Here is a 24,179-nt window from a genome sequence, read left to right on the forward strand (position 1 = left end):
GACGGATAGCGCCGAGACCTGACCTTTAAGGGAGCCGAGCGACAAACCTTTTTCTAACCCAGATTGCAGGAAAGAAAGAAAGGTAGGCAATGCAAATGGCCAGGGAGACACTCCCTGAGCAGAGCACCAGGATAAGAATATCCTCCACGTTCTGTGGTAGATCTTAGCGGACGTGGGCTTCCTAGCCTGTCTCATGGTGGCAACGACCCCTTGGGACAATCCTGAAGACGCTAGAATCCAGGACTCAATGGCCACACAGTCAGGTTCAGGGCCGCAGAATTCCGATGGAAAAACGGCCCTTGGGACAGTAAGTCTGGTCGGTCTGGTAGTGCCCACGGTTGGCCGACCGTGAGCTGCCACAGATCCGGGTACCACGCCCTCCTCGGCCAGTCTGGGGCGACAAGTATGACGCGGCTGCAATCGGATCTGATCTTGCGTAGCACTCTGGGCAAGAGTGCCAGAGGTGGAAACACATAAGGGAGCCGGAACTGCGACCAATCTTGTACTAGGGCGTCTGCCGCCAGCGCTCTTTGATCGCGAGACCGTGCCATGAAGGTTGGGACCTTGTTGTTGTGCCGTGACGCCATTAGGTCGACGTCCGGCACCCCCCAGCGGTGACAGATTTCCTGAAACACGTCTGGGTGAAGGGACCATTCCCCTGCGTCCATGCCCTGGCGACTGAGGAAGTCTGCTTCCCAGTTTTCTACGCCGGGGATGTGAACTGCGGATATGGTGGAGGCTGTGGCTTCCACCCACATCAGAATCCGCCGGACTTCCTGGAAGGCTTGCCGACTGCGTGTCCCCCCTTGGTGGTTGATGTATGCCACCGCTGTGGAGTTGTCCGACTGAATTCGGATCTGCCTTCCTTCCAGCCACTGCTGGAAGGCTAGTAGGGCAAGATACACTGCTCTGATTTCCAGAACATTGATCTGAAGGGTGGACTCCTGCTGGGTCCACGTCCCCTGAGCCCTGTGGTGGAGAAAAACTGCTCCCCACCCTGACAGACTCGCGTCTGTCGTGACCACCGCCCAGGATGGGGGTAGGAAGGATTTTCCCTGTGATAATGAGGTGGGAAGAAGCCACCACTGCAGAGAGTCCTTGGCCGTCTGGGAAAGGGAGACTTTCCTGTCCAGGGATGTTGACTTCCCGTCCCATTGGCGGAGAATGTCCCATTGAAGTGGGCGCAGATGAAACTGCGCAAACGGAACCGCTTCCATTGCCGCCACCATCTTCCCGAGGAAGTGCATGAGGCGTCTTAAGGAGTGCGACTGACTTTGAAGGAGAGCCTGCACCCCAGTCTGTAGTGACCTCTGCTTGTCCAGCGGAAGCTTCACTATCGCTGAGAGAGTATCAAACTCCATGCCAAGATACGTTAGTGATTGGGTCGGTGACAGATTTGACTTTGAGAAGTTGATGATCCACCCGAACGTCTGGAGAGTCTCCAGTGCAACAGTCAAGCTGAGTTGGCATGCCTCTTGAGAGGGTGCCTTGACCAGTAGATCGTCCAAGTAAGGGATCACAGAGTGTCCCTGAGAGTGCAAGACTGCTACCACTGCCGCCATGATCTTGGTGAACACCCGTGGGGCTGTCGCTAGACCAAATGGCAGAGCTACGAACTGAAGATGGTCGTCTCCTATCACGAAGCGTAGAAAGCGTTGGTGCTCTGTAGCAATCGGCACGTGGAGATAAGCATCCTTGATGTCTATTGATGCTAGGAAATCTCCTTGAGACATTGAGGCAATGACTGAGCGTAGGGATTCCATCCGGAATCGCCTGGCGTTCACATGCTTGTTGAGCAGTTTTAGGTCCAGAACAGGACGGAATGAGCCGTCCTTTTTTGGCACCACAAAGAGATTGGAGTAAAAACCTTGACCTCGTTCCTGAAGAGGAACAGGGACCACCACTCCTTCTGCTCTTAGAGAATTCACCGCCTGCAGAAGGGCATCTGCTCGGTCGGGATGTGGGGAAGTTCTGAAGAACCGAGGCGGAGGACGAGAACTGAACTCTATCCTGTACCCGTGAGACAAAATGTCTGTTACCCACCGGTCTTTGACCTGTGGCAGCCAAATGTCGCAAAAGCGGGAGAGCCTGCCACCGACCGAGGATGCGGAGGGAGGCGGCCGAAAGTCATGAGGCAGCCGCCTTGGAAGCGGTACCTCCGGTTGCTTTCTTGGGGCGTGAGTGAGCCCGCCAGGAATCAGAGCTCCTTTGCTCTTTCTGAGTCCCTTTGGACGAGGAGAATTGGGGCTTGCCCGAGCCTCGAAAGGACCGAAACCTTGACTGCCACTTCCTCTGTGGAGGTTTGCTTGATCTGGGCTGGGGTAAGGAGGAGTCCTTACCTTTGGACTGTTTGATGATTTCCGCCAATTGCTCACCAAACAGTCTGTCTCCAGATAATGGCAAGCTGGTTAAACATTTTTTAGAAGCAGAATCTGCTTTCCATTCCTTTAACCACAAGGCTCTGCGCAAAACTACAGAGTTGGCAGATGCCATTGAGGTACGGCTCGTAGAGTCCAGTACCGCATTGATAGCGTAGGTCGCAAACGCAGACATTTGCGTAGTTAGGGACGCCACTTGCGGCACTGCTGGACGTATGAGAGAGTCCACCTGTGCCAGACCAGCTGAAATAGCTTGGAGCGCCCACACGGCCGCGAATGCTGGAGCAAACGACGCGCCAATAGCTTCATAGACAGATTTCAACCAAAGGTCCATCTGTCTGTCATTGGGATCTTTAAGTGAAGCCCCATCCTCCACTGCAACTATGGATCTAGCTGCAAGCCTGGATATTGGAGGGTCCACTTTTGGACACTGGGTCCAGCGTTTGACCACGTCAGGGGGAAAAGGATACCGTGTATCCTTAAGGCGTCTAGAAAAACGCTTGTCCGGATAAGTATTATGTTTCTGGATGGATTCTCTGAAGTCAGAGTGGTCCAGAAAAGTACTCAATTTACGCTTGGGATACAGGAAATGGAATTTCTCCTGCTGTGCAGCTGCCTCCTCTGCAGAAGGGGCTGGGGGAGAAATATCCAACAGCCTATTGATGGCCGCTATAAGGTCATTTACCATGGCGTCACCATCTGGCGTATCCAAATTGAGTGCGGCGTCAGGACAAGACTCCTGATCACCCACCTCTGAACCCTCATATAGGGACTCATCTCGCTGAGACCCTGATCCACGTGATGACGTGGAGGGTCTCTCCCAGCGAGCTCGCTTAGGGGGACTGGGACTGTCATCGGAGTCAGAGCCCTCAGCCTGTGATGCCTGGGACCCCCTTGAAGTACGGATTAGTTCCAACTGAGGGGGACCGGGGAACATAGACACAGCAGTGTCTATGGTCTGAGCAACTGGCCTGGACTGCAAGGTTTCCAGGATTTTTGTCATAGTCACAGACATTTTATCAGCAAAGACTGCAAATTCTGTCCCCGTCACCGGGGCAGGGTTCACAGGCGTCTCTGCCTGGGCTACCACCACAGTAGGCTCTGGCTGACGAAGTGCCACTGGGACTGAACATTGCACACGATGAGAGTCGTTGGAGCCTGCTGGTAGATTAGCCCCACATGCTGTACAAGTAGTGTATACAGCCCGTGCCTTGGCACCCTTGCGTTTTGCGGATGACATGCTGTTGTCTCCTCAAGCAATATAGGGTGTACAGCCAAGAAGCGACCTTACAGTGCAGTATTAAATATATCTAGACACAGCAGTGTCTATGTACAGCGACAAATATAACACTGTGGCACTAGTGGGGCTGCACGTATGTGCTGCTTACCGCCCGCTTAGCGCGGGTGTGTGGTCACCAGAAACCCCTCGCCTGGGTCCCCCAGAGCCTGCGTGCGTTCTCCAGCCAGACTGCATGTGTATAATGGCTGCCGGCGTCCTGGGGAGCTGCAAGCCTGGGGGCGGGCCTAGGGCGTGCACAGAGAAAAAGCGCGAAGCCTGTGTCCTACTGTGCTCAGTGAGAGGGCTGGAGCATGTAAATCGTGCCCCAGCCCTCGGCGCTGCCGATTGAATAACGTCTCTCCCCTACCCTGATTGACAGGGTGGGGGGCGTTAACGAAGCGGAGCTAGGCCGCAGAAAGCCGGGGACTAAAGTTAGAAGCGCCGCCGCCGTAAAAGCGCGGTCGGCGCGACCCCGGCGCACTACAAGTCGCAGCTGCGCCGTCGCTCCAGGGGCGGTCGGCGCGGCGATCCACACACATAAAGTCCCCCAGTAATCTGCGGGGACTATAAGCCCAGCGCACAGCGCTACAGTCCCCGGCGCACTAGCACACCCAGCAAGCCTGGGGTGCGCGTGGCCTGCCATACGGGGACACAGAGTACCTGAAAGTTGCAGGGCCTTGTCCCTGAACGGCACTCCCGCTCCACATCCAGCAGGTTCTATGGGTCTGTGGATGGAGCCCGGCCTCAGGGCTTGGTGGCCGGTAAGATCCCACTTCCTCAGAGCCCCTCAGGGGGATGGGGAAGGAAAACAGCATGTGGGCTCCAGCCTCCGTACCCGCAATGGGTACCTCAACCTTACAAACCACAAGTGGGGTAAGAAGGGAGCATGCTGGGGGCCCTAGTATGGGCCCTCTTTTCTTCCATCCGATATAGTCAGCAGCTACTGCTGACTAAACAGTGGAGCTATGCGTGGATGTCTGACCTCCTTCGCACAAAGCAGAAAACTGGTGAGCCAGTGATCCCACTGGGGGTGTATAGCCAGAAGGGGAGGGGCCTTACACTTTTTAGTGTAATTGCTTTGTGTGGCCTCCGGAGGCAGTGCTATACACCCAATCGTCTGGGTCTCCCAATAGAGCGAGGAAGAAAACATCATAGTGCAGACATAGCCTAAGAAAGTGAGAGCAGAAGTCTGCTGATCATTAAAGGGACAGACACGGCCAAGGACGTATATATACGTCCTTGATTGTAAAGTGGCGGCACGGTGGCTCAGTGGCTAGCACTGCAGTCTTGCAGCGCTGGGGTCCTGGGTTCAAATCCCACCAAGGACACCATCTGCAAGGAGTTTGTATGTTCTCCCCGTGTTTGCGTGGGTTTCCTCCGGGTTCTCCGGTTTCCTCCCACATTCCAAAGACATACAGATAGGGACTCTAGATTGTGAGCCCCAATGGGGACAGTGTTGCCAATGTATGTAAAGTGCTATGGAATTAATAGCGCTATATAAATGAATAAAATTATTATTAATTATTATTATTATAAAGTGGGTCAAACTAATTGCATAGGAGTACACTTTAAAGGGAACCTGTCAGCAGAAATGTCCCCTAAAACCTAACAGATTCCCCCTCTGCAGCTCCTGGGCTGCATTCTATAAAGGTCCCTGTTATGATTGTGCCCACTTTCTGACCGAAAAAAAGTGTTTATAAAGTTGTACCTTTTTGGCTTCTGATTCTGTAAATGTGTCACGGGGGCGGGCTGCCTGATGGCCGTTATTCTGCCCCCTGGTCCTGTATGCCGCCCCCATCGCTGATTTCAATACTTCTGGACGCCGCCCACTGCTCCAGCCATCCCTGCGCATGCCCAGTGCTCATCTCTCGTGGATGAGCACTGTGCCCAGCGTCACCGCTGGTGACGTGCACGCAGGGTTAAGATTATGGGCGGTGCTGTGATGTTTATTCCTAAGCAACCGCCCATAATCGCGGGACCGCGCATTCCCCCTCGGCCTGCTTCGTGCTTCCTGCTTCCGCGCTCTTCCCATCTATTTCCTGCCTCGGGGCAAGATGGGAAGGAGGTGACGTGGGGGTCAGCAGCAGCGCGCTTGCGCAGAACGAAGCAGGTCGAGGGGGAAAGCGCGGTCCCGCGATTATGGGCGGTTGCTTAGGAATAAACATCACAGCACCGCCCATAATCTTAACCCTGCGTGCACGTCACCAGCGGTGACGCTAGGCACAGTGCTCATCCACGAGAGATGAGCACTGGGCATGCGCAGGGATGGCTGGAGCAGTGGGCGGCGTCCAGAAGTATTGAAATCAGCGATGGGGGCGGCATACAGGACCAGGGGGCAGAATAACGGCCATCAGGCAGCCCGCCCCCGTGACACATTTACAGAATCAGAAGCCAAAAAGGTACAACTTTATAAACACTTTTTTTCGGTCAGAAAGTGGGCACAATCATAACAGGGACCTTTATAGAATGCAGCCCAGGAGCTGCAGAGGGGGAATCTGTTAGGTTTTAGGGGACATTTCTGCTGACAGGTTCCCTTTAAGAAAGTGAGAGCACATCTACTGATCATTAAAAAGACAGACACGGCCAAGGACGTATATATACGTCCTTGGTCGTGAAGGGCGTCAAAGTAATAAATTGCATGGGGGTACGCTTTAAGAAAGTGAGAGCACATGTCTGCTTATCATTAAAGGGACAGACACGGCCAATGACGTATATATACGTCCTTGGTCGTGAAGGGCGTCAAACTAATAAATTGCATGGGGGTACGCTTTAAGAAAGTGAGAGCACGTCTGACAAACACATGCTGCTGGGAAATGCCTGCATATTCTGCATCCATGATATCTATGGCTGTACCCGCCTCTATGGTACCAGGCAAATGTGTATGAGAGAATTGTAGCACCACTTGGAAGAAAAAAAAACAAAACAAAAAAAACAAAAAAACAAGGTAATTAGACATTTCAGAGGGCGACCATGGCTGCATTTGTACAACACAGGGAAAAACAATACAAGCTGGAATAAACTGAATTAAAAAATGAACTACGCTCCGGCGTGAAATGAGGGCATTCATTATGATGAATACATCTCATTCTGCAGATAAATGGCTCTATAAATAGAAGGCAGAATATCACGTCTTCTGCTAAACCGGGAGAAGGGAGCTCATCGCTGCGCAGGGAATTAGCATACATTAGCTTGTTCTAATCGAAAGACGTCTTCTGGCGCCCGTCTGTGAGATGGATCCTATTGTGAGGGCTTCCGATCTTTACAGGCTAATATTGTGAATTTCTGCAGGAACTTAATGGATTTCAATAGCCTCTCAGGAAGGGGCCGGGCGCCCCGCTGCTCCACTTTCCTTACAGTCAAACATCAGGCTCAGTATTAAGGTAATAAACCCCCGAGATGTTTAACGATAATGTCTGCAAAGAATGCAGTTCTAGACAACGCGTCAGGAGGCGAAAGGCGCTGTTGTCACCGCGCTGACGGGTGCTGGATATTTGGATTAGGGCTCATGCACGAAATCCAACTATTAAGACAGATGAATGAAACCTGCCAAAATGGAGAAGTAAGAGGCCAAGGAGAATCCCTTTAAAGGGAATCTGTCACCAGGTTTTTGCTCCACCATCTGAGAGCAGATAATGTAGATACCCTGATTCCAGTGATGTGTCACTTACTGAGCTGTTTGCTGTCATTTTGGTAAAATCAATGTTTTCTCTGCTGCAGATCTAGCAGTTATACTGAGCTCATGAATATGCTGGACTAACTCAAGTAGTCCTGTAATGATAATCTACTGCTGATTAAACAGTGAATTTATCAAAACTACACTAAGCAGTCCAGTAAGTGACATTACTGGAATCAGGATCTCTGCCCCAAAGTTACGAGGCTCTCAAATTAGGTGTTTAAAACCTGGTGACAGATTAGATTAAAAGGGAACCTGTCAGGTGCAATATGCACCCAGAATCACAAGCAGTTCTGGGTGTATATTGCTAATCCCTGCCTAACCGTCCCTGTATACAGTAGCATAGATAAAGAGATCTATAGAAAAAAGTATTTCTAAAGATCCTTTATGACATGCTAATTAGCACAGGGACTAGTTGCAATGGCGTGATTTCCCCTGATAAGTCCGCCCTCTTAGCATGTTAGCATGTCCATAGGAGTGTGCAAACATACTATTTAATGCCCATTGCTCAGCGTCATCGGCAGTCACATTCATACCTGTCTGTTGTCCCTGCCTCAGACGCCGGGTTTAGGCTCAGTGCACCGCATCATAAGTCCCCACACTTCCGGTCATGTGCATTATGAAGCCGGGTATACGAGCCACAGCGAGGTCGAGTGCAGAGGACCAGAAGTACTAGGGACTTCTGATCATTAGCACGGAGCCTAATAAATCCAGGAGACAATGGACACAGGTATGCGAGTCACCACTGAGGACGCTGGGCAATGGCCATTGAATAGCATGTTAGCATTTTAGCACACCCACAGGGGCGTGCTAAGTGGGCGGACTAGTCAGGGGATATAATGCCCTTGCGACTAGTCCCCTCCCTCATTAGCATATCATAAAGGATCTTTAGAAATACTTTTTCTAAAGATCCCTTTATCTATGCTACTAGATTACAGGGACGGTTAGGCAGGGATTAGCAATTTACACCCAGAACTGCTCGTGGTTCTGGGTGCATATTACACCTGCCGGGTTCCCTTTAAAGTGGTTATATGTACAAATACATGGCGGCAGTCTTACAAAAACAGCGCTGCACTTGTCCAAATGTTTTAGTGCGGAATTGCTGCTCAGTCCGGTTCAATTTCTTGGAATGAAGCTGCAAAACCGGACACGATCCATGGACAGCTGTGGCATTCTCAGGAACAAAGCAGCCATATTTTTCTCATCCTGGACAATTCCAGACCGTATGCATCATAGAAAAGGTTCCTCTGCTCTCCAAGAGTGGCGCCCGCTCTGGTGGATGTTCCCAGACCCCGAATTACATGGACAATGACAAATTTGAAAGTAACTATGGAAAAGGTTTTTGTAACACGGCATCTGATAAAGTGCTTTAAAAGGAAGTAAAAAAAAAAAAAATGCAGGAAAAAATGCAGAGAAATGCATCAGAGAAGATGCTTCAGTGGCATTTTCCTGAAGCATCTTCTGCTGCAAAAGCAATGCAGTTACTGTCACGGGGTATGTACAGATGAAATAGGGGTTCCTAGGCTGACCCTAAGGGGTACTTTGCACGCTGCGACATCGCAAGGCGATGCTGCGATGCCGAGCGCGATAGTCCCCGCCCCCGTCGCAGCTGCGATATCCTTGTGATAGCTTCACATGCACTCACCTGCCCTGCAACGTCGCTCTGGCCTGCGACCCGCCTCCTTATTAAGGGGGCGGGTCGTACGGCGTCACTGCGATGTCACACGGCAGGCGGCCAATAGGAGCAGAGGGGCGGAGATGAGCGGGATGTAAACATCCCGCCCACCTTCTCCCTTCCGCATATCCTACGGAAGCCGCGGTGACGCCGGTAGGAGATGTTCCTCGCTCCTGCGGCTTCACACACAGCGATGTGTGCTGCCGCAGGAACAACATCGGACCGTCGCGTCAGCGTAATTATGGATTACACCGACGCTATACCGATGATACGATTACGACGCTTTTGCGCTCGTTAATCGTATCATCTAGGCTTTACACACTACGATGTCGCCTGCGATGCCGGATGTGCGTCACTTTTAATTTGACCCCACCGATATCGCACCTGCGATGTCGTAGTGTGCAAAGCCCGATTAAGGCTGCAGCCCCTGCGATGTCCCTTAGCTTGAAGGTAGGCTTGATGGTAGCCGGGTTCAAGCCCTCAGCGTGACCCTGTCTCCTGTCTGAGCAATGATACTACTCTTCCCACACCCAACGAGTGGGCTGGAAACTCAGTAACCAAAACCCCACAAAAAAGGCACAGACAAGGGTAAAATAAAACTCGCACACACTGCACTTAACACACGAAGGGGTGATATTATGTGAACAGAGGATTAAAGAAAAATGGGTAGGAAATAAATGCACAGCTGGGGAGCTCACACACCACGCAAAACTGTAACTTGTAGATCACCATATAACAGGACAACCACAGGAACCAGGGAAGCAAAGCTATATCCGGCACATAACCCCAGTATCCAGGTCCATATAAAGGGTGAAGGCAGATGATCACCAGCCAGCAGGAATTAACTCTTACTGTACTGGAGAACAGTGAAGCCAGAACCAGCCGATGCCCATGACAGGCCGTGCAACGAAGTGATCCCAGGCAGTTTGTCAGACTCTGCAGTGTAAACTGAGACGGACGCCGCCATGACACCAAATGAGTGAAGCACTGAACGCCACACGACAGTTATGTTGTATATAAAGCGTCGTGTGCACATACCCCAATGCTATATTTCCAAGACCTGAACAGAAGCTTCTTTTCTTGTCGGTAACAGCAGGGGGTTGAGAAGCCAACATTTTTATTAGACAATGCATCCACACTGGTGTCACATTGTAATTCAGCGTCTCAGCATGTGAGTGCTAAAATGTGGTTTTCTAGTTGACAGGGCACCTGACAATATGGCAGGCGGCTGTCATCTGATTCACTGCACACCTGGCAGCTGTGGGAAAAAAAACCAAAAACCTGCACTATATGCAAAGTGTGAACTTCAGAAACCTATTTTATAGCAAGCACTACATTCACCTAATGACGGGATCAGGACAGGAACGTGACGGACACCAGTGTACCTGAGTGCCGGAGTCATATAGCAGTGGTAGCATTGGGGTCAGAATACATAGATGGCGGTATTCGTACAAAAGAATTGATGAAATGTCCTAAAACATAATTGAGGGACGGAGCTGGAGCATCATTTCTGTGGGAAATAATTTACCTCGTGGCTCGCTGGCCGCATCATCTGGTTTCACTGGCTCATGCTTGTCAGTATTCCTAATGGAAGAAAAAAATATATATATAATGATTGCCATCGCCTGAACATCTCAACAATACAATTGCCTTTAAGAAAAAAAAAGTTTCCTAGGAATCAGTCAGTGATCACAGGTAAAGGTCAGAAAATCAGAAGTGATTTACTGTTAAAGCTGGAAATAAAAAAAAAAGGTGGCTCCCCCTACAGGGGGATGAAGGATAACAGGTTACCCCATCAGCTTAGTCATTTTCTACAATCACTAAGGGTAAGTTCACGTGCTGCGTTTTTTTTGACGCTGCGTTTTTGTGTTTTTTTTTGTGGCAAAAACGCACAAAAATTCACCCGCGGCAAAAAGAGAATTTTGTTTACTTACCGTAAATTCTTTTTCTTATAGTTCCGTATTGGGAGACCCAGACCATGGGTGTATAGCTTCTGCCTCCGGAGGACACACAAAGTACTACACTCAAAAGTGTAGCTCCTCCCTCTGAGCCTATACACCCCCTGGAGAACCAGATCTAGCCAGTTTAGTGCAAAAGCTGAAGGAGAATAGCCACCCACAAGTAAAAACAGAGCAAGCACCGGAACAACCGGAGTCTGTCTACGACAACAGCCGGTGAGAACACGCGGAACAAGAAACTGCCAACAGGCAACAGGGAGGGTGCTGGGTCTCCCAATACGGAACTATAAGAAGAAGGGAATTTTGTTTACTTACCGTAAATTCCTTTTCTTCTAGCTCTAATTGGGAGACCCAGACAATTGGGTGTATAGCTACTGCCTCCGGAGGCCACACAAAGTATTACACTTAAAAGTGTAAGGCCCCTCCCCTACTGCCTATACACCCCCCGTGGGATCACGGGCTCCTCAGTTTTAGTGCAAAAGCAAGAAGGAGGAAAGCCAATAAACTGGTTTAAGCACATTCAATCCGAAGGAATATCGGAGAACTGAAACCATTCAACATGAACAACATGTGTATACAAAAACAGGGGCGGGTGCTGGGTCTCCCAATTAGAGCTAGAAGAAAAGGAATTTACGGTAAGTAAACAAAATTCCCTTCTTCTTTGTCGCTCTATTGGGAGACCCAGACAATTGGGATGTCCAAAAGCAATCCCTGGGTGGGTAAAATAATACCTCGTGATAGGGCCATAAAAACGGCCCTTTCCTACAGGTGAGCAATCGCCGCCTGAAGGACTTGTCTACCTAGGCTGGCGTCCGCCGAAGCATAGGTATGCACCTGATAATGCTTGGTAAAAGTGTGCAGACTCGACCAGGTAGCCGCCTGGCACACTTGCTGAGCCGTAGCCTGGTGCCGTAATGCCCAGGACGCACCCACGGCTCTGGTAGAATCGGCCTTCAGCCCTGATGGAACCGGAAGCCCCGCAGAACGGTAGCTTTCAAGAATTGGTTCCTTGATCCACCGAGCCAGGGTGGATTTGGAAGCCTGCAACCCTTTACGCTGGCCGGCGACAAGGACAAAGAGTGCATCCGAGCGGCGCAGAGGTGCCGTGCGGGAAATGTAGATTCTGAGTGCTCTCACCAGATCCAACAAATGCAAATCCTTTTCACATTGATGAACTGGACGAGGACACAAAGAAGGTAAGGAGATATCCTGATTGAGATGAAAGGGGGATACCACCTTAGGGAGAAACTCCGGAATCGGGCGCAGAACCACCTTGTCCTGGTGAAACACCAGGAAGGGAGATTTGCATGACAGCGCTGCTAGCTCGGACACTCTCCGAAGAGACGTGACCGCTACTAGAAAGGCCACTTTCTGTGAAAGGCGAGACAGGGAAACATCCCTCAAAGGCTCGAAAGGCGGCTTCTGGAGAGCAATTAGAACCCTGTTCAGATCCCAGGGCTCTAACGGCCGCTTGTAAGGAGGGACGATATGACAAACCCCTTGCAGGAACGTGCGTACCTGAGGAAGTCGTGCTAGGCGCTTCTGAAAAAATACAGATAGCGCAGAGACTTGTCCCTTAAGGGAGCCGAGCGACAGACCTTTTTCCAACCCGGATTGCAGGAAGGAAAGAAAGGTAGGCAAAGCAAATGGCCAGGGAGAAACTTCCTGAGCAGAGCACCAAGTTAAGAATATCTTCCACGTCCTGTGGTAGATCTTGGCAGAGGATAGTTTCCTAGCCTGTCTCATGGTGGCAATGACCTCTTGAGATAGTCCTGAAGACGCTAGGATCCAGGACTCAATGGCCACACAGTCAGGCTCAGGGCCGCAGAATTCTGATGGAAAAACGGCCCTTGAGACAGCAAGTCTGGCCGATCTGGTATTGCCCACGGTTGTCCTACCGTGAGATGCCACAGATCTGGGTACCACGACCTCCTTGGCCAGTCTGGAGCGACGAGGATGGTGCGGCGGCAGTCGGACCTGATCTTGCGTAGCACTCTGGGCAACAGCGCCAGAGGTGGGAACACATAAGGCAGCCGGAACTGCGACCAATCTTGAACTAAGGCGTCCGCCGCCAGAGCTCTGAGATCGTGAGACCGTGCCATGAAGGCCGGGACCTTGTTGTTGTGCCGGGACGCCATTAGGTCGACGTCCGGCCTCCCCCAGCGGCGACAAATTTCCTGAAACACGTCCGGGTGAAGAGACCATTCCCCTGCGTCCATACCCTGGCGACTGAGGAAGTCCGCTTCCCAGTTTTCTACGCCCGGGATGTGGACTGCGGATATGGTGGATGCCGTGTCTTCCACCCACGTCAGAATCCGCCGGACTTCCTGGAAGGCTTGCCGACTGCGTGTCCCTCCTTGGTGGTTGATGTATGCCACCGCTGTGGAGTTGTCCGACTGAATTCGGATCTGCTTGCCTTCTAGCCACTGCTGGAAGGCTTGTAGGGCAAGATACACTGCTCTGATTTCCAGAACATTGATCTGAAGGGTGGACTCTTGCTGAGTCCACGTACCTTGAGCCCTGTGGTGGAGAAAAACTGCTCCCCACCCTGATAGACTCGCGTCTGTTGTGACCACCGCCCAGGATGGGGGTAGGAAAGACTTTCCTATTGACAATGAGGTGGGAAGAAGCCACCACTGAAGAGAATCCTTGGCCGCCTGAGAAAGGGAGACGTTCCTGTCCAGGGACTTCGACTTCCCGTCCCATTGGCGGAGAATGTCCCATTGTAATGGACGCAGATGAAACTGCGCGAAAGGGACTGCCTCCATTGCTGCTACCATCTTCCCCAGGAAGTGCATGAGGCGTCTCAAGGGATGCGACTGGCCCTGAAGGAGAGATTGCACCCCTGTCTGTAGTGAACGCTGTTTGTCCAGCGGAAGCATCACTATCGCTGATAGAGTATGAAACTCCATGCCAAGGTATGTTATCGATTGGGTTGGGGTCAGATTTGACTTTGAAAAGTTGATGATCCACCCGAAACTCTGGAGAGTCTCCAGCGCAACGTTCAGGCTGTGTTGGCATGCCTCTTGAGAGGGTGCCTTGACAAGTAGATCGTCCAAGTAAGGGATCACAGAGTGACCCTGAGAGTGCAGGACTGCTACTACTGCTGCCATGACCTTGGTGAAGACCCTTGGGGCTGTCGCCAGACCGAAAGGCAGGGCTACGAACTGAAGGTGTTCGTCTCCTATAACGAAGCGTAGAAAACGCTGGTGTTCTGGAGCAATCGGCACGTGGAGATAAGCATCTTTGATGTCTATTGATGCTAGGAAATCTCCTTGAGACATTGAGGCGATGACGGAGCGGAGGGATTCCATCCGGAACCGCCTGGTTTTCACATGCTTGTTGAGCAGTTTTAGGTCCAGAACAGGACGGAAAGACCCGTCCTTTTTTGGCACCACAAACAAGTTGGAGTAAAAACCGTGACCTTGCTCCTGAAGAGGAACAGGGATCACCACTCCTTCTGCCTTTAAAGAGCACACCGCCTGCAGAAGAGCATTGGCTCGGCCGGGAGGCGGAGAAGTTCTGAAGAATCGAGTTGGAGGACGAGAACTGAACTCTATCCTGTACCCGTGAGACAGAATGTCTCTCACCCAACGGTCCTTGACATGTGGCAGCCAAATGTCGCCAAAGCGGGAGAGCCTGCCACCGACCGAGGATGCGGAGAGAGGAGGCCGAAAGTCATGAGGAAGCCGCTTTGGTAGCGGTTCCTCCGGCTGCTTTCTTTGGGCGTGACTGGGCCCGCCAAGAATCTGAGCTCCTCTGATCCTTTTGAGTCCTTTTGGACGAGGAGAATTGGGACCTGCCCGAGCCTCGAAAGGACCGAAACCTCGACTGTCCCTTCCTCTGTTGGGGTTTATTTGGTCTGGGCTGAGGTAAGGATGAATCCTTACCCTTGGACTGTTTAATGATTTCATCCAATCTCTCACCAAACAGTCTGTCACCAGAAAAAGGCAAACTGGTTAAGCACTTCTTGGAAGCAGAATCTGCCTTCCATTCCCTTAACCACAATGCTCTGCGTAAAACCACGGAGTTGGCGGACGCCACTGCCGTACGGCTTGTAGAGTCCAGGACAGCATTAATAGCGTAAGACGCAAATGCAGACATTTGAGAGGTTAAGGACGCTACTTGCGGAACAGATGTACGTGTGACAGTGTCAATCTGCGCCAAACCAGCTGAAATAGCTTGGAGTGCCCATACGGCTGCGAATGCTGGAGCAAATGACGCGCCGATAGCTTCATAGATGGATTTCAACCAGAGCTCCATCTGTCTGTCAGTGGCATCTTTAAGTGAAGCCCCATCTTCCACTGCAACTATGGATCTAGCCGCAAGCCTGGAGATTGGGGGATCCACCTTTGGACACTGGGTCCAGCCTTTGACCACGTCAGGGGGAAAGGGATAACGTGTATCCTTAAGACGTTTGGAGAAACGCTTATCTGGATAAGCGTGGTGTTTCTGGACTGACTCTCTAAAGTCAGAGTGGTCCAGAAAAGTACTCAATTTACGCTTAGGATACCTGAAATGGAATTTCTCCTGCTGTGAAGCTGACTCCTCCACTGGAGGAGCTGTGGGAGAAATATCCAACATTTTATTGATGGACGCTATGAGATCATTCACCATTGCGTCCCCATCAGGTGTATCCAGATTGAGAGCGGTCTCAGGATCAGAATCCTGATCAGCAACCTCTGTCTCATCAAACAGAGAGCCTTCCTGCTGGGACCCTGACCAGTGTGATGAAGTCGAGGGTCGCTCATAGCGAGCTCGCTTAGGCTGTCTGGGACTGTCGTCCGTGTCAGAGCCATCACCCCGGGATGCATGGGACCCCCCGGAGCACGGATGTGTTCCAAAAGAGGGGAACCAGGGAGCCTTGAATCAACAGTGCCCATGGTCTGAGTTACCGGTCTGGACTGCAAAGTCTCAAGGATTTTAGACATAGTCACCGACAGTTTATCAGCAAAAACTGCAAACTCCGTCCCTGTCACCTGGACAGTGTTCACAGGTGGTTCTCCTTGGGCCACCTCTAGCAGAGGCCCCGACTGAGCAAGTGCTACAGGGGCCGAACATTGCACACAATGGGGGTCAGTGGCACCTGCCGGTAGAACAGCCTTACATGCGGTACAAGTAGCATAGAAAGCCTGTGTCTTGGCCCCTTTGCTTTTTGCGGACGACATGCTGTTGTCTAGCAATCTAGGAGGGTATATAGCCAAGAATAGCGACCGTACAATGCAATGTATAGCATACAAGCATAAAGTACAAATGAACACTGCGGCACTAGTGGGGTGAGCCCTCGAGGGCTGCTTACCGCCCGCTGAAAAGCGGGTGTGTGACCGCCAGAATCCCGTGCCTGGGTCTCCCAGAGCTCGTGTCCCTTCTCCACTCAGACTGCAAACAGGAATGGCTGCCGGCGTCCTGTGAAGAGGGGCGGGCCGTGGGCGTGCCCCAGACAAAGTGCGGGAAACTAGCGTCCCACTGTGCCTAGTGAGGGGGGTTGGAGTATGCTAAGCAGACTCCAGCCCTCAGCGCTGACGTTCTGACCAGCGTCCCGCCCTTCCCCTGACTGGCAGGCCTGGGGGCGGGAACGAAACGGAACTAGGCCGCAAAAGCCGGGGACTCGATTTATAAGCGCGGCCGTCGTATAAGCACGGCCAGCGCGGAAGTTCCCCGGCGCACCACACGTCCCAGCCGCGCCGCAGTGTAAAAAACCGCCAGCTGCGGCCGGCGCGGCAGTTCCTAATACAGAAACTCACTCAGCAAAGCTGCAGTGAGTAAAGCACCAGCGCGCCGCGCTGCTGTCCCCGGCGCACTAACACACCCAGCAATGCTGGTGTGTGTGCGCGATCTGTACGGGGACCCAGAGTACCTTAATGTAGCAGGGCCCTGTCCCTGACGATACCCAGCTCCATGTCCAGCAGATTCCCAGGGGCTGTAGACGGAGCACGGTCTCCTGTGCTTGGAGACCGATAGGATCCCACTTCACCCAGAGCCCTAAGGGGATGGGGAAGGAAAGCAGCATGTGGGCTCCAGCCTCCGTACCCGCAATGGGTACCTCAACCTTAACAAACACCGCCAACAAAAGTGGGGTGAGAAGGGAGCATGCTGGGGGCCCTAGTATGGGCCCTCTTTTCTTCCATCCGACAAAGTCAGCAGCTGCTGCTGACTAAACAGTGGAGCTATGCGTGCATGTGTGCCTCCTTCGCACAAAGCATGAAAACTGAGGAGCCCGTGATCCCACGGGGGGTGTATAGGCAGTAGGGGAGGGGCCTTACACTTTTAAGTGTAATACTTTGTGTGGCCTCCGGAGGCAGTAGCTATACACCCAATTGTCTGGGTCTCCCAATAGAGCGACAAAGAAAAAGAATTTACGGTAAGTAAACAAAATTCTCTTTTTCTTTATCGTTCCTATGGGAGACCCAGATATTGGGACGTCTCAAAGCAGTCCATGGGTGGGAATAAACAGAAAAACTGAGAAGTAGGCAGAGCCTAACTTCACAAGTGGGCGACAGCCGCCTGAAGGATGCGTCTGCCCAAGCTCGCATCTGCCGAAGCATGAGCATGCACTTGGTAGTGCTTCGAAAAGGTATGCAGACTGGACCACGTGGCAGCCTGACAGACTTGCTGAGCCGTAGCCTGGTGCCTGAAAGCCCAAGAGGCACCGACAGCTCTGGTCGAATGTGCCTTGAAACCCGGCGGGGGAGGCACCTGAGAACCCAGGTAGGCATCCGAAATGGTGGACCTAATCCAACGGGCTAAGGTTGGCTTAGAAGCAGGGAGGCCCTTGCGCCGACCTGTGGTTAGCACAAAAAGAGAAGTGCACCGCCTAAGAACAGCGGTGCGAGACACATAGATCCGGAGCGCACGCACCAGATCCAAAGTATGCAACGCTTTTTCAAAGCGATGAACAGGAGCCGGACAAAAGGAAGGCAGGGTAATGTCCTGGTTAAGGTGGAAAGGAGAGACCACCTTAGGAAGAAAGTCCGGAGTCGGACGGAGAACCACCTTGTCTTGATGAAAAACCAAAAAAGGGGACTCCGAAGAGAGCGCAGCTAAATCAGATACTCTCCTGAGGGAAGTTATGGCCACTAGAAAGACCACTTTCTGTGAAAGACGAAACAAAGAAACCTCCCTAAGAGGTTCAAAGGGGGGTTTCTGCAAAGCCGTGAGAACCAAATTGAGGTCCCAGGGATCCAAGGGCCGCCGGTAAGGCGGAATGATGTGAGACGCACCTTGCATGAAGGTGGGGACCTGAGCCAGCCGGGCGAAACGCCGCTGGAACAGCACTGACAGAGCCGAGACTTGTCCCTTGAGAGAGTTGAGGGATAGTCCCAGTTGCAGACCGGACTGTAGAAAGGACAGAAGAGTCGGCAAGGGAAAAAGGCCAAGGAGAATGGCCAGAAGAACGACACCAGGACAGGAAAATTTTCCAAGTCCTGTGATAGATCTTGGCAGAGGAAGACTTACGGGCCCGAGTCATCGTGGAGATGACTTCAGACGGGATACCAGAAGTCGTCAAGATCCAGGACTCAAGAGCCACGCCGTCAACCTGAGAGCCGCAGAATTCTGGCGGAAAAACGGACCTTGTGAGAGAAGGTCTGGACGGTCCGGGAGATGCCACGGCACCTCTACGGACAGATGGAGCAGGTCTGGGTACCAAGCTCGCCTGGGCCAGTCCGGGGCAATGAGAATGACTCGACGGCCCTCCATTCTGATCTTGCGCAGGACTCTGGGCAAGAGAGCTAGAGGGGGAAACACGTAGGACAGACAAAACTGGGACCAGTCTTGAACCAGAGCGTCCGCTGCGAAGGCCTGAGGATCGTGGGAGCGAGCCACGTAAATCGGAACCTTGTTGTTGTGACGGGATGCCATTAGGTCCACGTACGGAGTGCCCCACTTGCGGCAGATTGACTGAAATACTGTCGGATGCAGGGACCACTCGCCACTGTCCACGGCTTGACGGCTGAGATAATCTGCTTCCCAGTTTTCCACGCCTGGTATGTGGACTGCGGATATGGTGGACTTGGAGTCCTCCGCCCATTGAAGGATACGTTGTACCTCCAACATTGTCAGGCGGCTGCGTGTCCCGCCTTGGTGATTGATGTAGGCAACCGCTGTCGCGTTGTCTGACTGGACTCGGATGTGCTTGCCCGCCAATAGGTGGTGAAACGCTAGGAGAGCCAGGAGCACGGCTCTGGTTTCCAAAACATTGATCGAGAGGGCTGACTCGGACGGAGTCCAAGTGCCCTGTGCTCGGTGGTGGAGACATACCGCTCCCCAGCCGGATAGATTGGCATCCGTGGTGAGAATCACCCAGGACGGAGCCAGGAAGGAGCGTCCCTGAGACAGAGAGGGGGGCCGAAGCCACCACTGAAGAGAGCTCCTGGCTTGTGGCGACAGAGCCACTAACCTGTGCAAGGAGGAAGGCCGCTTGTCCCAACAGCGGAGAATGTCCAGCTGCAGAGGACGCAGATGGAACTGGGCAAAGGGAACAGCCTCCATTGACGCTACCATCTGACCCAGCACCTGCATTAGGTGCCTGATGGAATAACGGCGGGACCTCAGCAGGGAGCGCACCGCCAATTGGAGGGATTGCTGTTTGATCAAGGGCAACTTCACAAGTGCCGGCAGAGTCTCGAATTGCATCCCTAGGTACGTGAGCCTCTGGGTCGGAGTCAGAGTGGATTTGGGCAGATTGACAATCCACCCGAATTGGGCTAGAGTGGCGAGAGTGAGCGAGACACTCCACTGACAGTCTGCACTGGATGAAGCCTTGACTAGAAGGTCGTCCAGGTAAGGAATCACTGCCAACCCCTGTAGGTGCAGAACCGCAACCACTGCTGCCATGACCTTGGTGAATACTCGAGGGGCCATGGCTAACCCGAAGGGGAGAGCCACGAATTGGAAATGTTCCTCTCCGATTGCAAAACGTAGCTAACGCTGGTGTGAAACTGCAATTGGCACATGCAAATAGGCATCTCTGATGTCGATGGATGCTAGAAATCTCCTTGGGTCATTGAGGCAATGACTGATCGCAGAGATTCCATGCGAAAGTGCCGCACCTGAACATGCTTGTTGAGGAGCTTGAGATCCAGGATGGGACGGAAGGAACCGTCCTTTTTGGGGACAAGGAAGAGATTTGAGTAGAAACCTCTGAACCGTTCCCGGGTGGGAACCGGTACAATTACTCCGTTGGCCTGCAAGGATGCCACGGCCTGAGAGAAGGCGGCGGCCTTGGAGCAGGGGGGAGTTGACAGAAAAAATCTGTTTGGCGGGCTGGAAGAGAATTCTATCGTGTAGCCGTGGGAGATGACATCCCGCACCCACTGATCGGAGACGTGTTGAAACCAAGCGTCGCCAAAGTGGGAGAGCCTGCCACCGACTAAGGACGTTGCTGGCGCGGCCAGATAGTCACGAGGAGGCTGCCTTAGTGGCAGCCGCTCCTGCGGTCTTCTGTGGACGCGCCTTTGTGCGCCAGTTGGATTTTTGGTCCTTGGCTGAGTTAGTGGACGAGGCCGAGGGCTTAGAGGAAGACCAGTTGGAGGAACGAAAGGAACGAAACCTCGACTGGTTCCTACCTACCCTGGACAGGTTTCCTGGTTTTGGTTTGTGGCATGGAAGTACTCTTCCCGCCAGTAGCTTCCTTAATAATTTCATCCAGTTGTTCACCGAATAGCCTGGTCCCAGCAAAAGGGAGTCCAGCAAGGTACTTCTTTGAAGAAGCATCTGCCTTCCACTCTCTAAGCCACAAGATCCTGCGGATAGCGAGGGAATTAGCCGAAGCCACCGCAGTGCGGCGAGAGGCCTCCAGAATGGCAGACATGGCATAGGATGAAAAAGCGGAAGCTTGGGAAGTTAAGGCAACCATCTCGGGCATAGATTCCCTGGTGAGGGAATGCATCTCCTCCAGAGAAGCAGAGACGGCCTTAAGAGCCCACACTGCTGCAAAAGACGGGGAGAACGAGGCCCCTGCCGCTTCATATACAGATTTGGCCAGAAGGTCAACCTGGCGGTCAGTGGAATCCTTAAGTGAGGTGCCATCAGCCACAGATACAACTGTCCGGGCTGAGATTCTAGACACCGGAGGATCTACCTTTGGTGAATGAGCCCACTCCTTGACCACCTCTGGTGGAGAAGGAAAACGGTCATCAGAACCACGCTTTAGGAAGCGTTTGTCAGGACAGGCCCTGGGCTTGGTCACAGTGGCCTGAAAACTGGAGTGGTTAAAGAACACAATCCTTGCTCTCTTAGGTGAGGTAAACTGGTGTTTTTCTACCAGAGAGGCTTGTTCCTCTGATACTGGTGGATTGAGGTCCAGTACGGAATTAATGGACGCAATCAAATCACTAACATCTGCATCACCTTCGGTTAGATCAATGGGGCACATGGAGGTAGCGTCCGAGCCCACAGTAAAGGCATCCTCCTCGCCCTGCGACTCAGCTCGTGAATCAGAGCCGTGGGACGAGGAAGGAGAGGAGCCCCTGCGTTTCCGTTTAGGAGGACGGGGTCTAAGCTCTGTGAGCTCTGCTGAGCGAGCCGTAGCAGCAGAGGCGCCCTGAGAAGGGGGCTGATGCATGCTCAGCAGAGTCCGGGACAACTGTCCCATGGAGTCGGCAAAGGACTGGGAGATAGACTTAGAGAAGGATTCTACCCAAGCCGGGGGTTCAGCCACCGGAGCCGGAGCAGCCGGAGGGACCACTGGGGATGAGACTCCAGGCTGAGGGACCACCATGTTAGAGCAGGCATCACAATGTGGATATGTGCTCGGTTCAGGCAGTACGAGCTTACATGCAGTGCATATTGAGTACAGCCTTGCAGCCTTGCTCCTTGTGTGAGACATGCTGCTGAAGTGGGGATTCTGAGCTAGAAGGGCCCCCAGAGAGTATATAAGCAGGTCCACAACCGGAGGTTGTGGCTTACCAGACCGTTTGTGTGCCCTCCAGATCCCACAGGCCGGACCCCCAGAGAGATGCTGCAGGCAGCTCCTATCAGTGTGAGAACGCTGATAAAATGGCTCCGGAGCGAGGAGAGGGGGCGGGGCCAGCTCTAAGAGCGGGAACTGGAGGGCAAATGAGGTATACAGGGGAGGGAATCTTTCCTCAGAGAGGAGTGTCCCTTCCCTGTGCCGAACAGCCGCTGGGCAGAGCCGCACTGTCCCTCTGCATGATTGGCATGCAGGGGCAGTGAAAACGAAAGTAGGCCTCAGGCGAAGTCGGGGCCTAAATTTAACAATGCGGCCGGCGCGCAGGCACCATCGGCGCGGTTCTCCGGTGAAAACCAGAGAACCAACAAGAAATGTCAGCATAGTAACATAGCACACTCTCCCCAACAATAAAGTACAAGGGACCTCCCGATAACCACGTCTCAAATACTTAGCTTGTGAGACGCAGGGCCAGGTCCCTGAGGGATGAGTGCTCCGTCCGGCAGGATCCAAAAGGGGCTGCGGATGGAGACCGGTCTCCTGCAAGGCAGGAAGAACCGTGCTGGCTCCCACTTCAAGCCACAGCCCGAGGGGATGGTGAAGGAGCGCGGCATGAAGGGCTCCAGCTCTGAAATCAACCTTAACAACAACGGCGACACAGTGGGGTGAGAAGGGACATGCCAGGAGTCCAGGCATGGACCCGCTTTTCTTCAAACTCTTTCCAAAAATCAAAATCAGATGAGAATGCATGTGTGGATGTGTGCCTCCTGAACACAAAGCATTGAACTGGCTATATTTGGTTATCCAGGGGGTGTATATGCTCGGAGGGAGGAGCTACACTTTTTAGTGTAGTACTTTGTGTGTCCTCCGAAGGCAGAAGCTATACACCCATGGTGTGGGTCTCCCATAAGGAACTAAGAAGAAAAAAAAGACGTTGGCTTCGCCATATTTTTCTATGCTAGCCAGGTACAGCAGGCAGGTACGGGCTGGCCCCCAACCCCCAGCTGCCTATTTGTACCTGGCTGGGAACCAAAAATATAGGGAAGCCCCTTTTTTTTTTTTTTAATTATTTCATGAATTTCAACTCCGGAGGCCCATAGGCTTCAATTATACAACATGCCGGATGGCGCCGGATCCGTTTTTTTGCCAGATACAAAAAAAATGCTGCACGCTGCCTCCTTTCTGGCAGCCGGACGAAGAAATTTTGCCGGATCCGGCGGACGCCGCATGCAACGCAAGGCCATCCGGCAAATCCGACGCTAATAAAAGTCAATGGGGAATAAAACGGATCCGGTGCCGGATCCGTTTTATCCACATTTCGCCGGATTGTGCCTGATGGCAAAAACCGGATGTGTGAAACCAGCCTAATACAATAAAGGTCACCGCTTTAAGCAAATCACACTGTGGATTGACTGATACATTTTACATGTTAATGTTTACAGGCCCCAGAATAATGGAACAGATTTTACCATAATCGACAACACAAGGATAAATTGCTAAGGACGATATCACACAGGTGGGTGGCTCTGCCCTACATACTGGCATGAGCTGTCTACATGCTATCCTATGCCACATTAGAGAGGATCTGCTCCAGGGAGGACCAGTGATGGCAGTGCTTCCTCTAATGTAAAGATGATCCCTCTTTTTTTAAAGAGATATTTCCATCCTACAAAGTGAATGGCCAAAGGCTGGCCATGATCCAATCCCAATCCACTCCCAAGTATGAAGATGCTGTGGTGCTACACTAGCTTTTCTTGCATGGGGATATATCAGCCAACCACTGCACAGAGAAAAGGGGGCACATTGTTAAATCAGTGCATCATTATCATCATAATCATCCTCAACATCAGTGGGGGTCTCAGAGGTCAGATCCTCACTAAACAAAGTGATGGTGCATCCTAGTGATATGCTACCACTTCATAAGAGGAGAATAATCACTAAGTAAATTTGCGTGTTCAACTGATGGATATAATTTTCCAATGTAACATAAAGGGAATCTGTCACCAAATTTTGCCACCTAATCTGAGAGCAGAATAATGTAGGGGCAGAGACCCTGATTCCAGTGATGTGTCACTTACTGGGCTACTTAGTGTAGCTTTGATAAAATCACTGATTAATCAGCAGTAGACTATCATTACAGGACTACTTGGCGTGCTGCAGGTAGTCCAGCATATTCATGAGCTATGTATAAGTGCTAGATCTGCAGCAGAGAAAACATTGATTTCATCACCATGACAGCAAACAGCTCAGTAAGTGACACATCGCTGGAATCAGGGTCTCTGTCCCTGTTATGCTGCTCTCAGATGG

At 52.1% G+C, this 24,179-nt stretch overlaps 1 protein-coding gene across 1 annotated transcript in view; it reads right to left on the reverse strand.

The window, feature by feature from the left end:
- Positions 1 to 24,179, reverse strand: part of TEDC2 (tubulin epsilon and delta complex 2) — a 108,278-nt gene that overhangs the window by 78,672 nt on the left and 5,427 nt on the right. Inside the window, exon 4 of the mRNA XM_075318238.1 lies at positions 10,534 to 10,589. Within this exon, the coding sequence (XP_075174353.1) occupies positions 10,534 to 10,589 (56 nt within the window). The remainder of the gene's footprint in view (positions 1 to 10,533; positions 10,590 to 24,179) is intronic.

This window comes from Anomaloglossus baeobatrachus, chromosome 7, assembly GCF_048569485.1.
Source record: "Anomaloglossus baeobatrachus isolate aAnoBae1 chromosome 7, aAnoBae1.hap1, whole genome shotgun sequence".
Classification (NCBI taxonomy): Eukaryota; Metazoa; Chordata; class Amphibia; order Anura; family Aromobatidae; genus Anomaloglossus; species Anomaloglossus baeobatrachus.